The sequence below is a fragment of the Tamandua tetradactyla genome, chromosome 3, assembly GCF_023851605.1.
Source record: "Tamandua tetradactyla isolate mTamTet1 chromosome 3, mTamTet1.pri, whole genome shotgun sequence".
Lineage (NCBI taxonomy): Eukaryota > Metazoa > Chordata > Mammalia > Pilosa > Myrmecophagidae > Tamandua > Tamandua tetradactyla.
In genome coordinates this window covers 137,354,153-137,374,761 of record NC_135329.1, presented here as the reverse complement: position 1 = coordinate 137,374,761, position 20,609 = coordinate 137,354,153, and the positions used below count along the sequence as shown (strand labels likewise).

Below are 20,609 nucleotides of genomic sequence, written 5' to 3'. Positions count from 1 at the left end.
TAAATCACCAGATGTGAAAAAAATATATATATTAATAATTAATCATTGTTTGGAACTTTGAAACCATCTTAATGCAGCCACTAAATAGGACTGGAAAGCTTTTTTATAACAGCCATTTCTAGACACAGCAGAAAGACCGCAGGCGTTGACTTTGGGCCTGCTGCAAGTTCTAATTGCTCTCCTTCACCTGTACCTGGTGGCCACCAGGTGCCCATCGTTCTTGGACGCTCACCACCTCTCCTTTAGAATCTGCCAACGCGATGAAAGCAACAGCAGAAAAAGCCATCATGGTGATCTTAGTTCCAATCAAATTTCAGATGAATTCAATAAGTTAAGAATTATAAGGGAACAAGCACAAATGATCTGATACTGAGCTTCAGAAAGCTTTCATTTCCATCAGGCCCACCCACTTCGTGCCAATCTCATATCTGTTTCAAGTATTTTCACCAAAGAATTGGCTGAAAAAATATCCAAAATTTAGGGATTTTAGAACTTGGTGTCTCAGCAGACTGAGGGCTGAATTAGCTATAGTGAACATTAGGGTTGTGTTTGAGAGCTGGAAGCATCACCGACTACACTGATGGTGTCTCCATTTTGAGCATGTCTTTGAGGGCAGAGGCACTGAGTGGCTTTGTGGTAAAGGTTGTTGCAGCTGCGCCTCTGTTTTCACTCGCCTCTCTGCACGTTGCCTCTGTGGTAATACCTATACCTCGGCTGCTGACTCTTAAAACAGCCACTACGGGCAATTCCCAAGAACTAGTCCCTTCCGGGACACTTCCAGCTGGAGTCAATCAGGAACCTGCAAAGATCCTCAAGGAAATAAAAAAAATAATAATATTCAAAGAATTCCTCAACTGTTGGAGTTAACAGTCTGGAAGTCAGAGGTCTCTAGCTTCTTAGATTTTACAGTACCTGCCTCCTAACTTCTGAATATTTCAACCTTGGAAACATCCCAGTTTCTGAATTAGCACATCTTTTCCCCAACATTTATGACCCCAGAATTATCTACCTTGGTTTTAATGTAGTCCGTTTTCCAAGTAAATTAGTCTGTCACATAACAAAGAGAAAACATAAGACTTGCTCATTTGTTGGTGTTCTCACATTCTTAAAACATCATTAAAATTGAGTTTTTTGGGGGTTTTTTTGTCTTCTAAAAGAAAATCATTTTATGTTTCTAAATTATTACTGATTGTTCACTCCGTCATGTGAACATACTGGACAATTCTCAAGAGGCCCTATTCAATTACACTAATAACAAGATAATTTAGACAGTGGCTAGATAGATTATATATAGCATCCTTCCTCATACTGCTCTTTGGACACTTTAAAACAATTTGTGTGTGATGGGGTTGAATTTAAATTTAGGACTATGTCTTATTTCTATGAAATTAAAATTAGCTTGCTTAAATTCCTTTTTTAGTATTGATTCCATTGATAAGAGTGATAAGAAATTGATATGCTATGAAATAAAAATATTACTTTAACAATTCTTTGGCTACTTATCTCCAGGTACACCTTCACAGGAATATATACTTTTGAATCACTTATAAAAATTATTGCCAGGGGCTTCTGTTTAGAAGATTTTACTTTCCTTCGGGACCCATGGAACTGGCTTGATTTCACTGTCATTACATTTGCGTAAGTGCCTTTTTAAAAATGTACTTAAATAAAATAGTTTGTGTTTCCTTTGAGCACTTATGTTTTTAAAGTATGGGCTTGCTTTAACTGTAGAATATTTTGGCGTGATATATACATTTAAGCTCTGGATTTTAATTTAGCACACCAGAGGTCAAAGTAGCATTTCACTTTGGCATAAAGTGACAATAGTTGAAATGATTCATGTTAGCTACAATTTGCACATGTAATAAACATCTATCAGCAAATGTCATGCATGCCACTTTTCTAATACACCAACACACATACGCACACCCTAATTTGAAAGTGCAGGTGTATTTATAATAGATCTGTGAAAATACCTTTTAATAATTATAACAAAAACAATTCCACTGGCCACACAGATTTGTAATGACCTCCCTAGCTATTCACTATCCCCACCTTTTTTTTTTTTTATCACTTTGGTAAAATAAGAGAATATAAACATCCTATTAACATCAGTACATTCTGACAAAACAAACTCATAGAAAAAAAGAAAGGAGCAACAGAATATATTGAATTCTTATTTTATCATCAGATTGATTTTTTTTTCAGATTAATTTTTAACACTTAGAAATATACATTCTCTTTGTCTCTTACCATGTTATCTCCCAACCTCTTTTCTTTCTTCCTTTCTCCTTTCTGTTTATAGCTTTCTTCACCCTCAACATAAACATTCTACACTTATCTCTTGTTTAGTTCAGATAAACTCAGTAATAAGCATCCTTTTCTTCTAGTGGTAAACATCTCAAGGAAGAAGAGAACCAGAAAAGGAATAGGAGGCCATTTAGGAGTAGGTGGAAGCAGAATGTTTAGAGGAGGGGTGGCCCAACACCACTTGCCTTCAGCTGACTTTCTTGGCCTCCTACAGGTGTAATGTGGTGGATAGGAGGGGGAGGGAGGGGCTGATATACTCGGTTCCAAATGCTTCCTGTCTTGCCTTAATTCCATATTCGGCCAGAATGAGCCACTTCACCACCCTCTTTGGCCATACACCCTAAGGTGGGATATTGGATTTCATTTTCTTAAGAATAAAACAGCTGTAATGGCAGGAGAACTCTGGGTCCCCATTAAACACTGTTCTTAATTTATCTAATTTTCACTTAAAATTTACACTAGGAAAATTATACAGACAGGCAATAAGGGAATCTGTCTTTTTATGCCTAATTCTCTGTTGGATGATATCATGTATTTTTTCCTATCTGAAACCCTGAAGCCAGAGTTAAGACTTTTTTTTTCTTTTTACTTAATTCTCCTAAATTACATGTGGCATTGATTATATCACGCTCCAAAGCAGCAACAGGAATACATACTTTGTGAAGTTTATCAAAGTGATGAACTTTAGTTTCTAAATTGTTATTTACAGTACTTGTCATTTAAAATCACCAAAAAGGTCTTTATAAAAGGCCCAAGCAAATAATATAAATTCTGCTTAAATTTTGAATAACTCTGATTTAATTCTACAGGTATGTAACAGAATTTGTAAACCTAGGCAATTTTTCAGCTCTTCGCACTTTCAGAGTCTTGAGAGCTTTGAAAACTATTTCTGTAATTCCAGGTAAGAAGTGATTAGAGTAAAGCATAAGGCTCCTTGTACCTACAACTCTTTCTCTGTATCCTGTTATTGTGTTTGTGTGTGAACTCCCTATTACAGATATGTAACAGAGTTTGTGGACCTGGGCAATGTTTCAGCGTTGAGAACGTTCAGAGTTCTCCGTGCACTGAAAACAATTTCAGTCATTCCAGGTGAGAGCTAGGTTAAACACCGAGGCTGACCCATCATGTCTTTGCAGCATTAGCTGCTTTGCTTGATATTCAGCATTACAGAAAATGGGGATTCATAAGACAGGATGTTTCACAGAAAATTATTCTCATTGTTCGGACATTTTCACATTTTCCATCAGCCTTGGAGTTTAACAATTTCTTGCATGAGACACCGTAAGTGAAGGTCTGTGTGGCTTGCACTTAAAGATGCCATGTTGGGTTGTCTTCCTCAATGTCAGTTGTACCAAGGATTTGTTTCCCTGTTACATGTACGAATATGCCATTTCTTATTCGTTCTAGGCATTGATGGCTGTTTATAAAGTAGAAATCATGATTTTGCTAACAAAAGACAAAAGAATAAGATAATAAAGACTAGCATGATTGTGCATGCTAGGATCTGTTATCTTCAAGTGCAATAATTATACTCCAATTCACCTCCAGTTTTATAGCAAAACCTTTTCTACTTTTAAAATAGGAATTTTAAAGTATTTATTTAGATAATTTGTTATAAAACTGACAACTGATCCTATTGAAAGTCTGGGGAAAGTTCCATTAATGTAGGCTTTCCTTACTATAGGCTTCCTGAAGACCATGAACTTCCCATTATCTTCTCTCAGTGTAATGGGATATGAATCTTCATTCCATCATTCAGCGGATTATTACGTGCCAGGAGTGCACCCCCATGAGCTCGTCAGCTTTCTCCCATGAAGTGTTGCTCTTCCACTAGCATTGCAATCATATGTAGACTTATGCATGAATTTGTATTTTCAAGAAAATTGCATGATACTTTTATTATTTCAGATGTGTTGAAACATCATAGTTACGGCTTTCTTTCTTTCAGGCCTGAAGACCATCGTGGGGGCCCTGATCCAGTCGGTGAAGAAGCTGTCTGACGTCATGATCCTGACCGTGTTCTGCCTGAGCGTGTTTGCGCTAATCGGGCTGCAGCTGTTCATGGGCAACCTGAGGAATAAGTGTCTGCAGTGGCCCCCCACCAATGCATCCCTGGAGGAACACAGTATAGAGAAGAACATAACTGTGAATTACAATGGTACATTGGTCAATGAAACTGTGGTTGAGTTTGACTGGAAATCATATATTCAGGATTCAAGTAAGAATTACGATTCTTTATAGCGATTCTTTTCATTGTTGATCCCCTAACGGATTGTGCTTTCTTTAAAAAAAAAACCTAATCAATCAACTTTAAAACATTTAAAAATGATATGTTTATTTGGCATTTATTTCCCCTGGATTTTAACTTTTAGGTCATATATATTACTGGAACTAATTTTAAAGAAGAATTTTGATAATTGCCTTATCAGTGGTTTCCACATGCATTTAATTATTTTATTACATAGGTCTAATTTTGACCGCTCAGTGTCACTTGCCGTTATACCATCATTTGGGAGACTGACAATTTCACCTAGAAAGAAGTATTCCTAAGACCTTCAGTTGCTGTACATTCTTTCTATAGTGACTGAGATAATCAAATGAAATAAAATACGTAAAAGCCCTTTATAAACTCTAAGAAGTATACAACTGTAACTCACTAAACAATACCTAAAGAAAACCTTTTTTATACAAGAAACTGTATCAGATCCTGGAAGAAATAACGGTGAATGACATACAGTTCCTAGTCTCTTGGTGTGTAAAGGGTTTCAATGGGTTATTTTATTGTTATTTTATAGAAATCAAATGATACCTAAAGATAACATTATTCTTAAATTTGAAAATTAGTTATCCTATCAAAGAGAAGGAAATTATAGTCAATTAGGCTTTAGAAAATAATAGTATAAATCAGAGAAGTTATAAAAATCAGTTTACTTTTATTTCAAGAGTTTAGACAAAATAGTCAAATATTTAAGCATTCTATTCTAGAAGGATGGAAAAATAATTGACCTAATAGCCTTTCTCTTTTGGAACTGACAATAAAAGTAAGTGGAATTTGCTCTCTTTTATCTTTAATTTTAGTATCGCTAAGTAGCAATACTTCAAAGAAAAAAGAGAACATGAATTATGAGGAAAGGAAATATTCCTTTTAAAGAAAAATATGAAATATATAAAACTTAGACTTTGGATGTGCTTGAATGTAGCCTTGTCCTCATTATTTTGAGGTTATGAGTAATACTTAGGAAAAAATAAAAGAAAAAAACTTTAGAGGACAATTATGTGAAAAAAGGAGGATTAGTCATAGAAGGTTAATGGTGATTGGATAGTTTTATAGATAATGAAAACATATTAAAACAATAAAGAACTACTCATATGTCTCCATATAGTTATAGATCTGGGAAATACCTTGAGTTGGTACTGATTAAATCTTCCCTGACATTCAGTGATATGCTAACAAGTAATTTGCAAGCAGTTGGAAATGTCTAGATTAAGAAAAATGTCTTAGTTGAAAAAAGTATATGTCAGAACAATAAATGAAATGTTCTTATTCTCTTCATATGATGTCAGTAAATCCACTGCTGTCACCAACTCCCTGAAGTCTTTTTTTTTTAAATCTAAGATCAAGGAACTATAAGGATAATTTTTTGGATTTGTTCTCGGTGGTAGAATTTTTTGTACTCTATTTTTCTTCTATTCAAAGTAAAAGAAACCACTAGGGTAACATTACAGAAACCTATAACCTCCAGATGGGTCCCTGGACCAGATAAGTCTTGAAATGTAGAAGGGCCAGCCTCTCTAGAACATCAACTAGTCCCATCCCTCTATCCCATATTATCCAACAGCCCCCTCCAACATGAAAAAGTTAGAATGGATATAGCCCAAATATTCCTAAAGAGTGGGAGACAGGTATGATTGCTGAGTCATTATATTGATATTTCTTTTTTTCTTTTCTTCTTCTTTTTTTTTTTAACATGGGCAGGCACCGGGAATCAAACCCAGGTCTCCGACATTGCAGGCAAGAACTCTGCCTTCTGAGCCACCATGGCCCACCCATGTTGATATTTCTTTTAGTCTCCAGTATCTTAGAGCAGCTAGGGTTGAAAGGTTAGGTAGAATTGTAACCCATACCAAACTCTGAAATCTGTTCTACAACTAATTGTTGCAGTGTGCTTTGAAATATATTGCTTTTAGTAGATATGTTATTCTTCACAAAAAAGAAAAATGTATGTTTCTTCTAACCTCCAGGGTTTGGAGCAGCTAGAAGGAAAAATCTGAAATAGTGGAATGGTAACCCACAACAAACTCTGAAATCTATTCTGTATCTACTTATTGAGGTGTACTTTGAAAATCACTGTTTTTTTCCTTTCCTTTGTATAAATGTTATATTTAACAATAAAAATGTTTTTAAAATGTAAAACAAACCAAGAATATCTAAAGTCATTCAGCACTAAAAATCTATAATCTTATCATTTTCCTAAATATTATTCTGCTTGTTAAAAAAGATTATTTTAAAACAAATGCTAATATAAATAACTTGTTTATCCTTGAGGTACTAGAAAATTAAATTCATTAAAATTAAAGATAAAAATTAAGATGATATACTATATTTTCTTTATATTAAGGCTTTGGGCTCATTGAATTTAATGGACTAAATTTCTATATAAGTACCCAATACTGAAAATTCATCAAGAAACTATCATACTCTATTCATTTTGTTTACTTTTAATTAAGAGTTAAGAGACCCTACCTTACTTTTCCTGCCTCTGTTCAAAGAAATAAGGACATGTGGAAATTAAAATGGTATTTCAATTTACATGATTCTGTATCTCTTATAGAACAATACATAATACTTACTATATTCGTCTGAAAATTTAGCACCTAAAAACTGTTACTTCTCCAAAATACCACAATGATTATTTTATTCTGTTTTTCTTTCTTGTCATCCCTTCACTTATTCAATTGAAATGCATTATTGAAAATGTACCAGGTCCTGCACATTGGAATGTGGAGTAACTAATTATTAAGATACTTTCCTCACAGAGTTAAATATAGAATTATCATATGAATTGGCAATCCCACTTGTAGATATATACCCAAAAGAACTGAAAGCAGGGACTCGAACAGATATTAACACACCAGTGTTCAGAGTGGAATTATTCACAACTACCAAAAGACAGAAGCAACCCCAAATGTCCATCAACCAATGAATGGATAAATAAAATGTGGTCTATACATACAATGGAATATTACACAACATAACAAAGAACAAAGACCTGACATGCGACAACACGGATGACCCTTGACATCATGTTGAATGAAATAAGCCAAGCACAAAAAGGACTGATTTTGTATGATCTTACTGATATCAAATAAATAGAATAAGCAAACTCAGAGTCAGGATCTAGAATATAGTGTAGCTGGGGACTGGGTGGGGATAAGGAATAGAGAGTTAAGGCTTAAAATGTACAGAGTTCCCATTTGGAATGATGGAAATAATTTGGTAATGGATGGTGGTGACGGTAGCACATCGCTCATGTAATTAACAGCACTGAGTTATATATTTGAATATGGTTAAAAGGGGAAGTTATTGGAATAAAATTTTAAAAAACAAATCTAGAACTTTACAACACGGTGAAGGCTATTGTAGATGATAAACTATAGTTAATAGTCCAATTATAAAAATTTTCTTTCATGATTTTAACAAATGTGCCACACTAATACACAGGGTTGATAGTTGGGTGGTACATTGAAACTCTGTATTTTATGCACTATTTTCTGTAAACCTATAACTTCTCTAATAAAAATTTTTTTTACAAAAAGGTCTAATGTCAAGGAGCAATAATATTTGTAAATAAATAATTACAATATAGAGCAGCAAGTGAAATAATGGAAGCATGTGGTATATGTATATGATACTGGTGGTACTGGTAGTTCTTAATCCTGCCAATCTTTAGTGGGAAGGAAGTGGAGAATATCAAGGAAAAATTCACAGAAGTGACACTGCAACTGGATATTGAAAGAAGCCTAGGAGCTGGGCAGAGAGGGGAAGTTGTGAGATAATGTAATGCTTCACTATACTAGTTATTTTAGCTTTAGTATTTGAGATACTTTATATCTTATTTGTCTTAGTAGTTGATATTATATATATGTCTTTTACTTTAAGCTGCCTATAGTTTTTCTGAAAGTTGGTAGAATGCAAATTATAATTTATTTATAAGTTATAGTGTTAAAACATAATAGAAGGGCGGGCCACGGTAGCTCAACAGGCAGAGTTCTTACCTGCCATGCTGAGACCCAGGTTTGTTTCTCTGTGCCTGCCCATGCAAAAAAATTAAAATAAAAATTAAAAAATAATAGAAGAGCAGAAAAGATATAATCCTTTTATTTTGAAATATGTGATTGTTTAGAAAAGCAAAGAAATCCCTGTAATTCTTACTGATTTTTACAGAATGAAATTTTTATTTCTCATGAAAATAGTTAAAAAATATCTTTTAACAATATTATGTTAGTACCTGTGATTTTCATTAATTTTATATTCATAAGGAAAAATGTATTTCACTATTAAAGATCTAATCCCCTTAATACACTATTTCATATTTGGAGGGAGATGGGAAAAACGTTTGTGTCTTTGAATGAGTTATACACTATTTTTAACATTACTCAATGAATCCTAAAAATAGGCCGTGTTTCTGTTCTCATTTTAATGTTTTCCCAGAGTACAAATGTTCCTCATATAACTTTATTTTTCTCAAACAGGGTATCATTATTTCCAAGAGGGGTTTTTAGACGCACTATTGTGTGGAAATAGTTCTGATGCAGGGTAAGCTAAAAAATGTGTCTGTGTGTGTGGGTGTATACATATATATGTATTAGTCTTTTGATAGAAACTGACAGATATAGCTGACTAACTATTCAAACTAATTTTCAATGATTAGGAGTACTGATAAAGTGAGAATATATTTAAATATTAGGTAACCTTCTATGACAAGAAATACTTTTTACTATTGTGCTGTTTCCCTAGGATTAGTAATGTAAGCTACAAATCAACTCTGGAAACTCCATAGTAGGAAAGAATATATGGAGATGTGCTAAAATGCCAGTTAACAAAACAGTCATTTTGTAAAATATTATTAGAATGCTATGTCATATTTTAATGATGACAAATGGCTATTAAAATTATATTGTCAGAATTATGAAATATAATACCTAATTATCTTATTTGCATCCCTGGCTAGACAATATTGTAAACACAGCATGCTCCCAAATAAAAGGACAGAAAAATACCTTTTAATACTTCCTTCTGCCCCATTTACAGCCAATGTCCCGAAGGATATGTATGTGTGAAAGCTGGTAGAAACCCCAATTATGGCTACACAAGCTTTGATACCTTCAGTTGGGCTTTTTTGTCCCTGTTTCGACTGATGACTCAGGACTTCTGGGAAAATCTTTATCAACTGGTGAGAGCCTGAACCTGAATAGACTCATGGTGTCTTTAAGTAAAAGCATACAAGAGAAACATTTTAGTTATTAAATCCAAACCACAGCGTAGTAAAGTAGAAATAGCCAAACTTGAAATCAGGAGGTTTGAGTTCTGTCCTTTTGACTACAACACATTAAGTATGGTGATGCCAGGGACAGGGATTGTCTCCCATTCCCCTTTAGTCCAAAAACTATTTCCCACTCTTCCCAGCCATGGACCTTTCCATATAGAAGGCATATCCTCCCCTCAGCCCTATCCATTCTTTCAACTATTATCATTCAGGTGGAGTTGATGAAAATGAAGAAGCAGATGTAAAAAGGGAATTTTAGCTTCCCACTCAACTTTGATCAAAGGCTTTTCCCTTAGATGGATGTTTACATTGTGTTTTATGGATTTTATTATATTCTTGGTGAATCCAAAAATGGAGATGAGAGTGTGAACACATGAGTTATGGGAGAACAAAGAGGATTGGTTAGGGAAAGGAGACAAAGATATGGGAGGAGCTGACAGCAACATAATTATTCTTTAAATCGGAGTCCTGTAAGACATACAGTAAGTTGAGAATTGAAGCCAGTTAGTGAAATAATAATAATTATAAAATAATTCAGATATTCTTGTTTTCAGACATTACGTGCTGCTGGAAAAACGTACATGATATTTTTCGTGCTGGTCATTTTCTTGGGCTCATTCTACTTAATAAATTTGATCCTGGCTGTGGTGGCCATGGCCTACGAGGAACAGAACCAGGCCACCTTGGAAGAGGCAGAACAGAAAGAAGCTGAATTTCAGCAAATGCTTGAGCAGCTGAAAAAGCAACAAGAGGCAGCTCAGGTAAATTCAGTAAATCAAATATGCCCTGCCTCACAGCACCATCGTTTTTTTGTTTTTTTGTTTTTCAGTTGTAACAGAAATACTGGAGAGAAACTGAGAGACACGTAATTGTTTGATTGTACCTAAGAGAAGTTGGTGACATGGGGTATTAGTGAGGATTTTACCTTTTGATCATCATTTGTTTTAGCTTAATTACTCTTAAGATACTTACAATGTGGACAACATTAGAATGCTCTCCTGTTATTTTAATTATCTTAAGATTCTCAGAATTAAAGGAAAAATGTGATTTTGAGTCCTCTCAAGTAAGAAACTTTTACTAACTGAGTATACTGGCCATAAGAGAAAAATCTGTTGGTTATATAAAAGGGTGTTCACTCAGCTCTTAGAAGACAGTCTCTTTCTTTTTTTTTAACCAAAAATATGTTGACATTGAATGTGGTTGCCTAATTGCCTTTCTCATTTAAATAATGAGATGATCAAATAATATAATGTTCTCTGACACAGCGGTATCCAATATGCATACGAAAGTCAGCAATCTTACATATATCAGCTAATATAATAAAAATGAATTGTTTTATAGGGAGATGTCAGTACTTGTAGTTCAATAAATTATAAAATGTGTTCTCTGTCATTCCCCTCTTTCCTTGCTCTGTCTGTTTAACATATGGATTCACCTTTACTAACAAGAAAGTTGTTTTGGGAGATATTTATTGACAAGAGTTTTACAGCAAGAATCAGTGCTGAACTGAAGATGGTAGGGACTGATTTGGAGAAATGATGAAGGTCTTGTCTTGCTTAGCACCAGACAATAGAGCCTCTATCCTCCATTCTTCTAGACAGAGTATGATGGAGGAGTGAGGAAGGGGTTTTCATCACTTTCCATAAATGTGATTGATAATATTTTGAAAGTATTGGGCAGCCCATTTTAAACAGCAGTTTGTATATGACCTTAAGCAACTCATCAGCTTTCTTCCATGCTGCAGTTTCTTTCTCAGAGCCAATAAGGCAATTCTAACTAAATGCCTCTTTTTAGAGTAAATCAAATCTCAAAAAGTAATGTGAATTTATGTTTTTGTTGATGCTCTCTTGAATATGTGATCTGTATAGCATAACACAGACATAAGTGTTAACAGAGAAAACCAAATAGGCTTTGAAAGCCTTCATTAAGTGGAAAGAAAAAAAATTTCCTCATACTTGCAGAGCTCCTTCTATATTAAATCAGCTTTAGTAAACCAAGTGTATTTTTTAAATACCGTTCAAATACTTGAGCCATTTTAAAGAAAAATAAAGTCCTTTCTAGTGCGATGATAAAACTCTTTCTCCCCAATGTAGCAGGCAGCAGCGGTAACTGCCTCGGAGCATTCCAGAGAGCCCAGTGCGGCGGGGGGCCTCTCAGATAGCTCCTCTGAAGCCTCCAAGTTGAGTTCCAAGAGTGCAAAGGAAAGAAGAAATCGGAGGAAGAAAAGAAAACAGAAGGAGCAGTCTGGTGGGGAGGAGAAGGATGAAGATGAATTCCAGAAATCAGAATCTGAAGACAGCATCAGGAGAAAAGGGTTCCGCTTTTCCATTGAAGGGAATCGGTTGACATATGAAAAGAGGTACTCCTCCCCGCATCAGGTATGGTGCTGCGGCGTTAAGTGATGATGAATGAAAATTAAAATGCTGAGCAGAGGGGAAGAATTAAAACGGAATTGAGAATTTTCATCAACTGACTTGACTGTTATTTTTATTGTATTTAAAACTATCCTTTCTTTATGTAGTTAAGAGAATATTTTTTCCTGCACATGCACGTAAATCTAAAGCTTGGCATAGTTGAAATAATACTGGGTTATAGTCAGCACTTCTAGATTCTGATTCTGATGTTGTCTGTGGATCCGTCTGTAACCAATGGCATTTATTCATCTTTCTGTTCTTCAGCTTTCTTAATGAAAAAAAAAATAGGCATTTTGGATAGGTGATCAGTAACTTTTCTTTGGTTATTTTATGTTCTTATGGGTTTCCCCCTAAATTCTTTATAAGCCATCATGCATGCTCCTGAAAATATTAACTATAGTTCACTTTATCAAAAAGCACATTACTCTGAATTTCAGAAGTCACCTTCAAGAGACATTGTGCCTTATGGATGAAACAGGAATAATAATTTAAAGTGATTCTAGTAAAAATGTTGGACTTTCTCAAAAGGAAAGTGTAATGAAATATGTGGCCTTATGAAGGACATGCTACTGGTATTTAGCGAATGTTTACAATGTCCATAGCAAAGAATATTTTCTTTTCTACTTGAGAAATGATGGTTCTGGGTTTTTGTTTTTATTTTTTGTTTTTTGTTTTTGTAAACTTAAGGTTGTGTTTTAACTGGGATTTTTTTTTTTTTTTTTTTTTTTTGATAACAGCTTCAGGTTGTGATCTCTCTCCCCATTCCTTAATCCTAAAGATTAGAAACCTATCATACAACTAACTTAATTTAATCTAAATGCAAATAAAGTAAGAATGTCCATGAGAAGGCATAACACTTGGAACAAATGCTGAATCTCCTTTAAATTAATCTTGCAAAATGAAAGCATGTTTCAAAAGTCCATACTAATATGATCCTATCTTTGTTTATTTGCTTGTTTCAACTTTTTAGTCTTTGTTAAGCATCCGTGGCTCCCTATTTTCTCCAAGGCGAAATAGCAGAACAAGCCTTTTCAGCTTTAGAGGGCGAGCAAAGGATGTAGGATCTGAGAATGACTTTGCTGATGATGAACACAGCACCTTTGAGGATAACGAGAGTCGGAGAGATTCCCTGTTTGTGCCCCGGCGACATGGAGAGCGACGCAACAGTAACCTAAGTCAGACCAGTAGGTCGTCCCGGATGCTGGCAATGTTTCCAGCAAACGGGAAGATGCACAGCACTGTGGATTGCAATGGTGTGGTTTCCTTGGTTGGTGGACCTTCAGCTCCTACATCGCCTGTTGGACAGCTTCTGCCAGAGGTGATAATAGATAAGCCAGCTACTGATGACAATGTAAGGAAGTTTTAAATAGTTCAGGCATGGCTGGCCCATAATTGCTGCACCGGCCAGTGTTTCTACAGAATGGAACCTTGAGAATGATTCCTGGTTGGTCAAGCTGTGAATGCACCTGCATCTTGTAATACCTTTACTAGACTAACCAATTAAAAGTTAAAACCTCAACACGCTCCTGCATAGCACCTGAATGCATCAACGTGCTAAGGATAAATTAGACACAATAAGTTCCTGCCTCCACTTGGAGGATTTGCTATATGCCCATGCTGAATTTAGACAGCAGTATGTTCTCTACGGCCCTGATAAAAAAGCAAATAAATGATTCCTTTACTTCAGTGTCAAGGGTGTATAATAAATCTTTCCAACCAATTCTTCAATATACACTGCTTTAGTTTAGAAGGATTTTGAAAACACTGTGCTTAAATAGATAGCTTCGTTGTTATATTAAAATGTTTAGTACTCATATTTATCTTACTAAAAAAATGCTGATATAGGTCTTCTCCAAACTAATCTGAAAGAAAAGACACAGGTAAATTATTCCTACAGACAGAAAAAAAATTGTCTGTATATAAAGGTGTGGATGTTTTCATGATTATGTACACAGATGAGGAATTTCTAAATAGATTCTGCCTCTTTTTAGACTGTACTCACTTGGAAATATATCAGCATGTTGAGGCATGACTTAGTCAGAAGTAGATGACTTATTGCCTTGATACCCTGGATGAAACTGTTGTCCATGCAGCATGTGTGTATGTGTGTGTGTTTAAGATATAGTTTTTGTTGTCAATGACTGTCCATGTCTTGTGTCCAGAAAATGAGATGGCAGCTAAGTGTGTTGTAATCATTTGCATTTGTTTGAAAATAAAAATAGCTACCATCTCAAAATCAAATGTCTTGATCACTTAATATGAATTCAAGTTATTAGTTTTTTACTATTATATCAGAAAAAAAAGGTTAACTACCAATGTGTCTCTCAAGAGATTTAATAATATCACATTTGTATCAGATGTCATAAAATTATGAAATCAGAGGGGTGAAAAAAACTCAGTTTTGCTGCATGACTAAATGGCTAACAGTTTGAATATTCCAGGTTAATGATACAATAAGTCAGCAATATCTGCTATCACCAAGTAAATATGAAAATGCATGATGCATGTGTTTCATGAAATCCACTGTGTCACCTTCTATTGTTGGCTTATTATATTGCTCAAGATAACCATTTAATGCATTAGCATTTTCCTTACAGGGAACAACAACTGAAACTGAAGTGAGGAAAAGAAGGTCAAGCTCTTTCCATGTTTCCATGGACTTTCTAGAAGATCCTTCCCAGAGGCAAAGAGCAATGAGTATTGCCAGCATTTTAACGAATACTGTAGAAGGTTTGTAAAAAAAAAAAAAAATCCATTTCTATTAATTTCACAAATACACATTGTTGCATTTGAAACAAATATATCTATTTGCAACTTGGAAAAAGAATATTCTAATGCGAAGACAATTTCTATTTATCATTGTTTTATCTACTCATGTTCTAGAAATTTTTAAATTTTATTAAAATTCAATGATATCGGAACCCTAAAAAATGTTTTGCTGACTGTGTGTGGGAACTCTCGGTAAATTCAAAAGAAAGTATTTCTGCTAGAAGTTTCTAATTCCATTAATCATGGTGACCCTCTTTTCTGACCCACTTACCTTAAGACTTTAGCAGCACTGCCCTTTCCCTCCTCATCACAAATACTCTCAAAATTTCAGGACATGAAAAGAGTAAGTCATTTTCACAAAATAAAAAAACAATTTAAAAGGTGATTCTAGGTTCACAGCTATCCCTACCCAATCGCTTATAATCTGAGTTTGATAGCATGGGAAGACATTAACATAAGGTCCTACACAGTACTATGCTACCCCAAACCATGTTGTATTACTCATTTAAAAGTCCACTCACTTAACTTGCTGCCAGGTGCTAAGCCATATTATCAATGCATGAGACACAATTATTCTTTGCAACCTCTGCTTTTTGTGTACGTCTGATGAAATATATTTGAAGTATGAAGAATCAATTCTATAGTTCTTTTATCAAATACAAAATAAGGTTGAATCTATAGCAAATGGAAATGTGTTGATTACTGAAAGGAAATCTAGTGGACCTGGAATAAATATATGTGTGTACAAATATATCGTCCAGTGATTATTCTTATTTTTTTTTTAATCTAGAATTTGAAGAGTCTAGGCAGAAATGTCCACCCTGCTGGTATAAATTTTCCAACATATTCTTAATCTGGGACTGTTCTCCATATTGGTTGAAAGTGAAACATATCGTCAATCTGGTTGTGATGGACCCATTTGTTGACCTGGCTATCACCATCTGTATTGTCTTAAATACTCTTTTCATGGCCATGGAACACTATCCAATGACAGAACATTTCAATAATGTCCTCACAGTAGGAAATTTGGTAAGTATATTGGAAGGTAAATGTGTTCGATCTTCAAATTTTCTGTTTGTGAAACTGTTTACATTTGATAGCTTATAGCAGTCTTTCAACCACCCTTCCAACCTTCTACCCACCTAAAAGGTGAAAATTTTACCTAGCTTGTGAGAACCCTACATTTTGCCCTTAAAGTCAAAGCAAAGAGTGAGAAAGAGAAGCATAGACATAGGCCTACAGTACCACTTGAAAAGTCTATAGAAACACAACTCTTTCAAGTTTTAATAGCACATAGCAGAAATATTTCAGTGTCTAAGGACACACTTTATAAAATGATGTAAATACATTGTGTATTATATGATTAGCAAAGCCATTTTTGGTGAAAGTTGCCACTTAATTCTTTCCTTTTGGGGCTTCAAAAGCATAAATTATTAAAATGTTTGTCCCTTGACTAGATATAGAATACCAGCTTTTTATTTCCTGAAGGAAGTCTCTATGGAAATATTTGCACTTTCTATAAAATTTGTTTTGTGGTTTAGGGATTTTGAGGGGAAAAAACAAAAACATATATATTTTAAAGTACTAATATATACACAACTGAAGTAAATTTAGTTTTTCATGTATATAGAAAATCATGATGATACCAATAATGCATATATTATGAAATAGATAAATATTTACAATAACAACTGCCTGATTTTATGACAGTGGGAATAGCTTATAGATAAGTAAAAGTGTGGACAAAATTTTACATTATATCTAGAGGAAAAGCCAATTTAATATAATGGAATGAAGAGTAGTTAAAAGAAAAGATTTGCATTCAAATCCTAGTTTTGCCATTTTCTGGTTATATGTCACACAAGCCATTTCACTCACTGAAAGAATTTAGTAAGGTAGTAATTATAATACCTGCCATATAGAACTGATCGAGCTTCTACGAGGATAAAATGAAATAACGTATATGAAAGCCTTTCATCGACTATAAATTACTATACAAATAGAATAATTATGGAGGAAATTAACATAAACATGTGTAAGAGAAAATATTGTGTTATTCTACTTTATCGTTACTGATGGGATTAGAGTGATTTTGTTTTGATCCTAGGTCTTCACTGGAATCTTTACAGCAGAAATGTTTCTGAAAATTATTGCAATGGATCCTTACTATTATTTCCAAGAAGGCTGGAATATCTTTGATGGCTTTATTGTGACACTTAGCCTGGTAGAGCTTGGCCTCGCCAATGTGGAAGGATTATCTGTTCTCCGTTCATTCAGATTGGTAAAAACAAAACAGTGAAACAAAACTTGCTAATAGTCAGGGTTCTTACATAGTACCATTGTAGTTGCTACTATATAATCATTAACATTTTAACTTTTTGTGTAATGTTGGTATTGTTAAAAACTGCACATAATTGTCGAGAATTATTTTCATTTTTCAGAAAGGTCTTAGTTCCAAAGAGCAGTCACATACTGTTTAATATATCATTCAGATACCATTCCAACTAATTATTGTTTCTAAAGACTACTACAGTTAATATTTCCAGACCTCAGAAAATATTTGTAATGAAAATGCATCACCTTTTTAATAGTGATTTGAAATGATGAACAGCCCTTTGTGACAATGGGTGAAAATCAGATACAAGAGGTCCCTGCAGAAATGTTTCCTAATTCTACCTCTGGAAAATATGCATCTTCACAAAATCAAAGGAAAGAAATTCTTCAGGATTCCCAAATATGCCCAGGAATTCACATATATGTCCTTGCAAATCAAAGAGAGAATTATAGACTCTTGAGACATAGTCCAAGTTTCTCATTGTAGAAGCATCTAGCTTTATCAGAGCCCAAAAGAAGCATTAATGAATAATAAATATTTTTTCCACTTATATCAGGGCTCAATATGATGTTACTTGGCATGCTATACTGATAAATGGTTATCTTTCAGGAGAGATTGCTGTGGTTCAGATGTTAATATTTTAGTATCAGGCCTTATATGCCTTGGAACCACCTTTACAAAACTAAGGACAGGTAGACCCCAACGAAGCATTAAAAATTCACTCTCAGGAAAAATGATTTACATGGGTGAAGTGTGGGAGATCAAGTTTCTTCCTAGGGGTCCAAAGAATTAGCATCCTAAGAGGATGCAAGGACAAGGCTGATGATGTAAGAGATTCGATTTTAATTATTTCTTACAAAACTTCAATACAGCTAATGTTTTTAAAGATTATAGTAATTCATACTAACTCTTTATTTTCCAGCTCCGAGTTTTCAAATTGGCAAAATCTTGGCCAACATTAAATATGCTAATAAAGATCATCGGCAATTCAGTGGGGGCTTTGGGAAATCTAACCCTGGTATTAGCCATCATCGTCTTCATTTTTGCCGTGGTCGGCATGCAGCTTTTTGGTAAAAGCTATAAAGATTGTGTCTGCAAGATCGCCAGTGACTGTAAACTCCCCCGCTGGCACATGAATGACTTCTTCCACTCCTTCCTGATTGTGTTCCGTGTGCTGTGTGGAGAGTGGATAGAGACCATGTGGGACTGTATGGAGGTTGCCGGTCAAGCCATGTGCCTTACTGTCTTCATGATGGTCATGGTCATCGGAAACCTGGTGGTATGTACCCATTTAAGATATATGCTTCAGAAACAGATTAAAAGCATAATAGAATGGTAAGCATTTTAAAAAAAAGAAATCATGGCTATTCATTGTAAAAGTCTCTTACCTTGGTTATGCACATAGTCTCACTTTGAAAATATAGCAGCACAGCAGTGACCTTCAACAATTTTTTATACTCAACTGCCAAGAAGTCGATCATTTCATCATGTTAGTTATATGATCTTAGAAGAGTATCATATTGAAGACTAAGGCTTAGAAAGTAGAAGGATATGCTGGGGAATTTTTATGGAATCAGAGCCAAGGAAGGGAGAATTCTGAAAAAAAGCTCGAGAAATCCCAATCTCACTTGCTAATATAGGACTCAGAACTGGTGTCCTTAAGGATTCATAATGATGTTGCCATTTCCTTGCCCCTCTTAACCATGTCACATACAGTCACTCTAGTCCTATGACGGATGCATTAGCCAACTTGGATTGGTCAATTCTCTGTAGGCTCTGCATCAAAAGAGAACGGCTAATGATGCCTGAGAGTGCATTAATGGAGTAATTAATTGATCAATCCTTTCCTCTCTTAAGTTTAGGACACAACTTTTAGTGGTACAGAAATATACAGTACATTCCAAAATGTATAGAAATTAATGTTCCAGTCTCATGGAAATATTGGGGATTTTTAAAAACAGTTCTCCTAATTAATCAACAGTGGTTATGAGAAATTCAATATGTTAAGAAGGCAAATATCTATGCCTATGTTAAGCCATAAACCCTTACTCTGAGTCATAATCATTATTTTTCAAATAGTATCCAATTTAATATCACTGTTTAAAAAATTGGGAAACTATAGAAGACATTTAAATGCATAATTTCAAACATTAATGATTTTTAAGGTTAGAACTGTTGTAGAGTATAAACACAAATCTGTTTTCTGATAGTTACACAATTTAAAACTTAGCTGAAACCTTAGGTCAGCTCATTCAGCGTCTCCATTTTACAAATGGGAAGACTTGGGACCAACAGAGATCATGTCTTTGGCCACAGATGTATGGGTAAGCAGCAGGTCAAAAATTCCAATCACCCAGCTCCTAATAGGCTATGGTGCATCCTTCTCACTGAGTTGCTAGAATTAAGTATTTCCTCCTCATTTAGAGGATTAAGTGATCTCAATCTGCTCTTCTTTACATTGGGGTGAAATTATAATTATGTTTGTATTGTTTTTAAAGGTTCTGAACCTCTTTCTGGCCTTGCTTCTGAGCTCATTTAGTGCAGACAACCTTGCAGCTACTGATGATGATAATGAAATGAACAATCTCCAAATTGCTGTCGATAGGATGCATAAGGGAATAGCTTATGTGAAGAGAAAAATATATGAATTTATTCAACAGTCCTTTGTTAAGAAACAGAAGATTTTAGATGAAATTAAACCACTTGATGATCTGAACAAGAAAGACAATTGTATGTCGAATCATACAACAGAAATTGGGAAAGATCTTGACTTTATCAAAGATGTAAATGGAACCACAAGTGGTATAGGAACTGGCAGCAGTGTTGAAAAATACATTATCGATGAAAGTGATTACATGTCATTCATAAACAATCCCAGTCTTACCGTGACTGTACCGATTGCTGTTGGAGAGTCTGACTTTGAAAATTTAAACACAGAGGACTTCAGTAGTGAATCAGATCTGGAAGAAAGCAAAGAGGTAGGATTTTATAGATGTGGGGTATATATAATAATACCTGTATTTCTGTTTAAAAATTTTCTATTAGTATTTTTTTTTAACCATCACATAGAATTTTATTTCATTGGTGAACCAAGAGTTAAGCCCAGGGAGACGATTAATAAATTGGGGGATAATATAGTATATGTGTGAGTTTTACCATCCTTAGTGAAGAAGTAAGATGTTTTTGGATTCAGATAGTACCCACTACACTCATCTATAAAGAATATTCTATGTA

At 34.6% G+C, this 20,609-nt stretch overlaps 1 protein-coding gene and 1 long non-coding RNA gene across 2 annotated transcripts in view; one reads left to right on the top strand and one right to left on the bottom strand.

The window, feature by feature from the left end:
- The window catches only part of LOC143677715 (uncharacterized), a 187,143-nt gene that overhangs the window by 89,068 nt on the left and 77,466 nt on the right, over positions 1 to 20,609 (bottom strand). The window contains exon 3 of the long non-coding RNA XR_013172831.1: positions 20,260 to 20,335. This is a non-coding gene — a long non-coding RNA (uncharacterized LOC143677715). The remainder of the gene's footprint in view (positions 1 to 20,259; positions 20,336 to 20,609) is intronic.
- Positions 1 to 20,609, top strand: part of SCN1A (sodium voltage-gated channel alpha subunit 1) — a 130,284-nt gene that overhangs the window by 58,549 nt on the left and 51,126 nt on the right. The window contains exons 5-17 of the mRNA XM_077154057.1: positions 1,510 to 1,638; positions 3,120 to 3,211; positions 4,259 to 4,528; positions 9,064 to 9,127; positions 9,623 to 9,764; positions 10,412 to 10,618; positions 11,951 to 12,235; positions 13,242 to 13,622; positions 14,869 to 15,001; positions 15,831 to 16,069; positions 17,148 to 17,321; positions 18,298 to 18,654; positions 19,874 to 20,353. Of these exons, the coding sequence (XP_077010172.1) occupies positions 1,510 to 1,638; positions 3,120 to 3,211; positions 4,259 to 4,528; positions 9,064 to 9,127; positions 9,623 to 9,764; positions 10,412 to 10,618; positions 11,951 to 12,235; positions 13,242 to 13,622; positions 14,869 to 15,001; positions 15,831 to 16,069; positions 17,148 to 17,321; positions 18,298 to 18,654; positions 19,874 to 20,353 (2,953 nt within the window). The remainder of the gene's footprint in view (positions 1 to 1,509; positions 1,639 to 3,119; positions 3,212 to 4,258; positions 4,529 to 9,063; positions 9,128 to 9,622; positions 9,765 to 10,411; positions 10,619 to 11,950; positions 12,236 to 13,241; positions 13,623 to 14,868; positions 15,002 to 15,830; positions 16,070 to 17,147; positions 17,322 to 18,297; positions 18,655 to 19,873; positions 20,354 to 20,609) is intronic.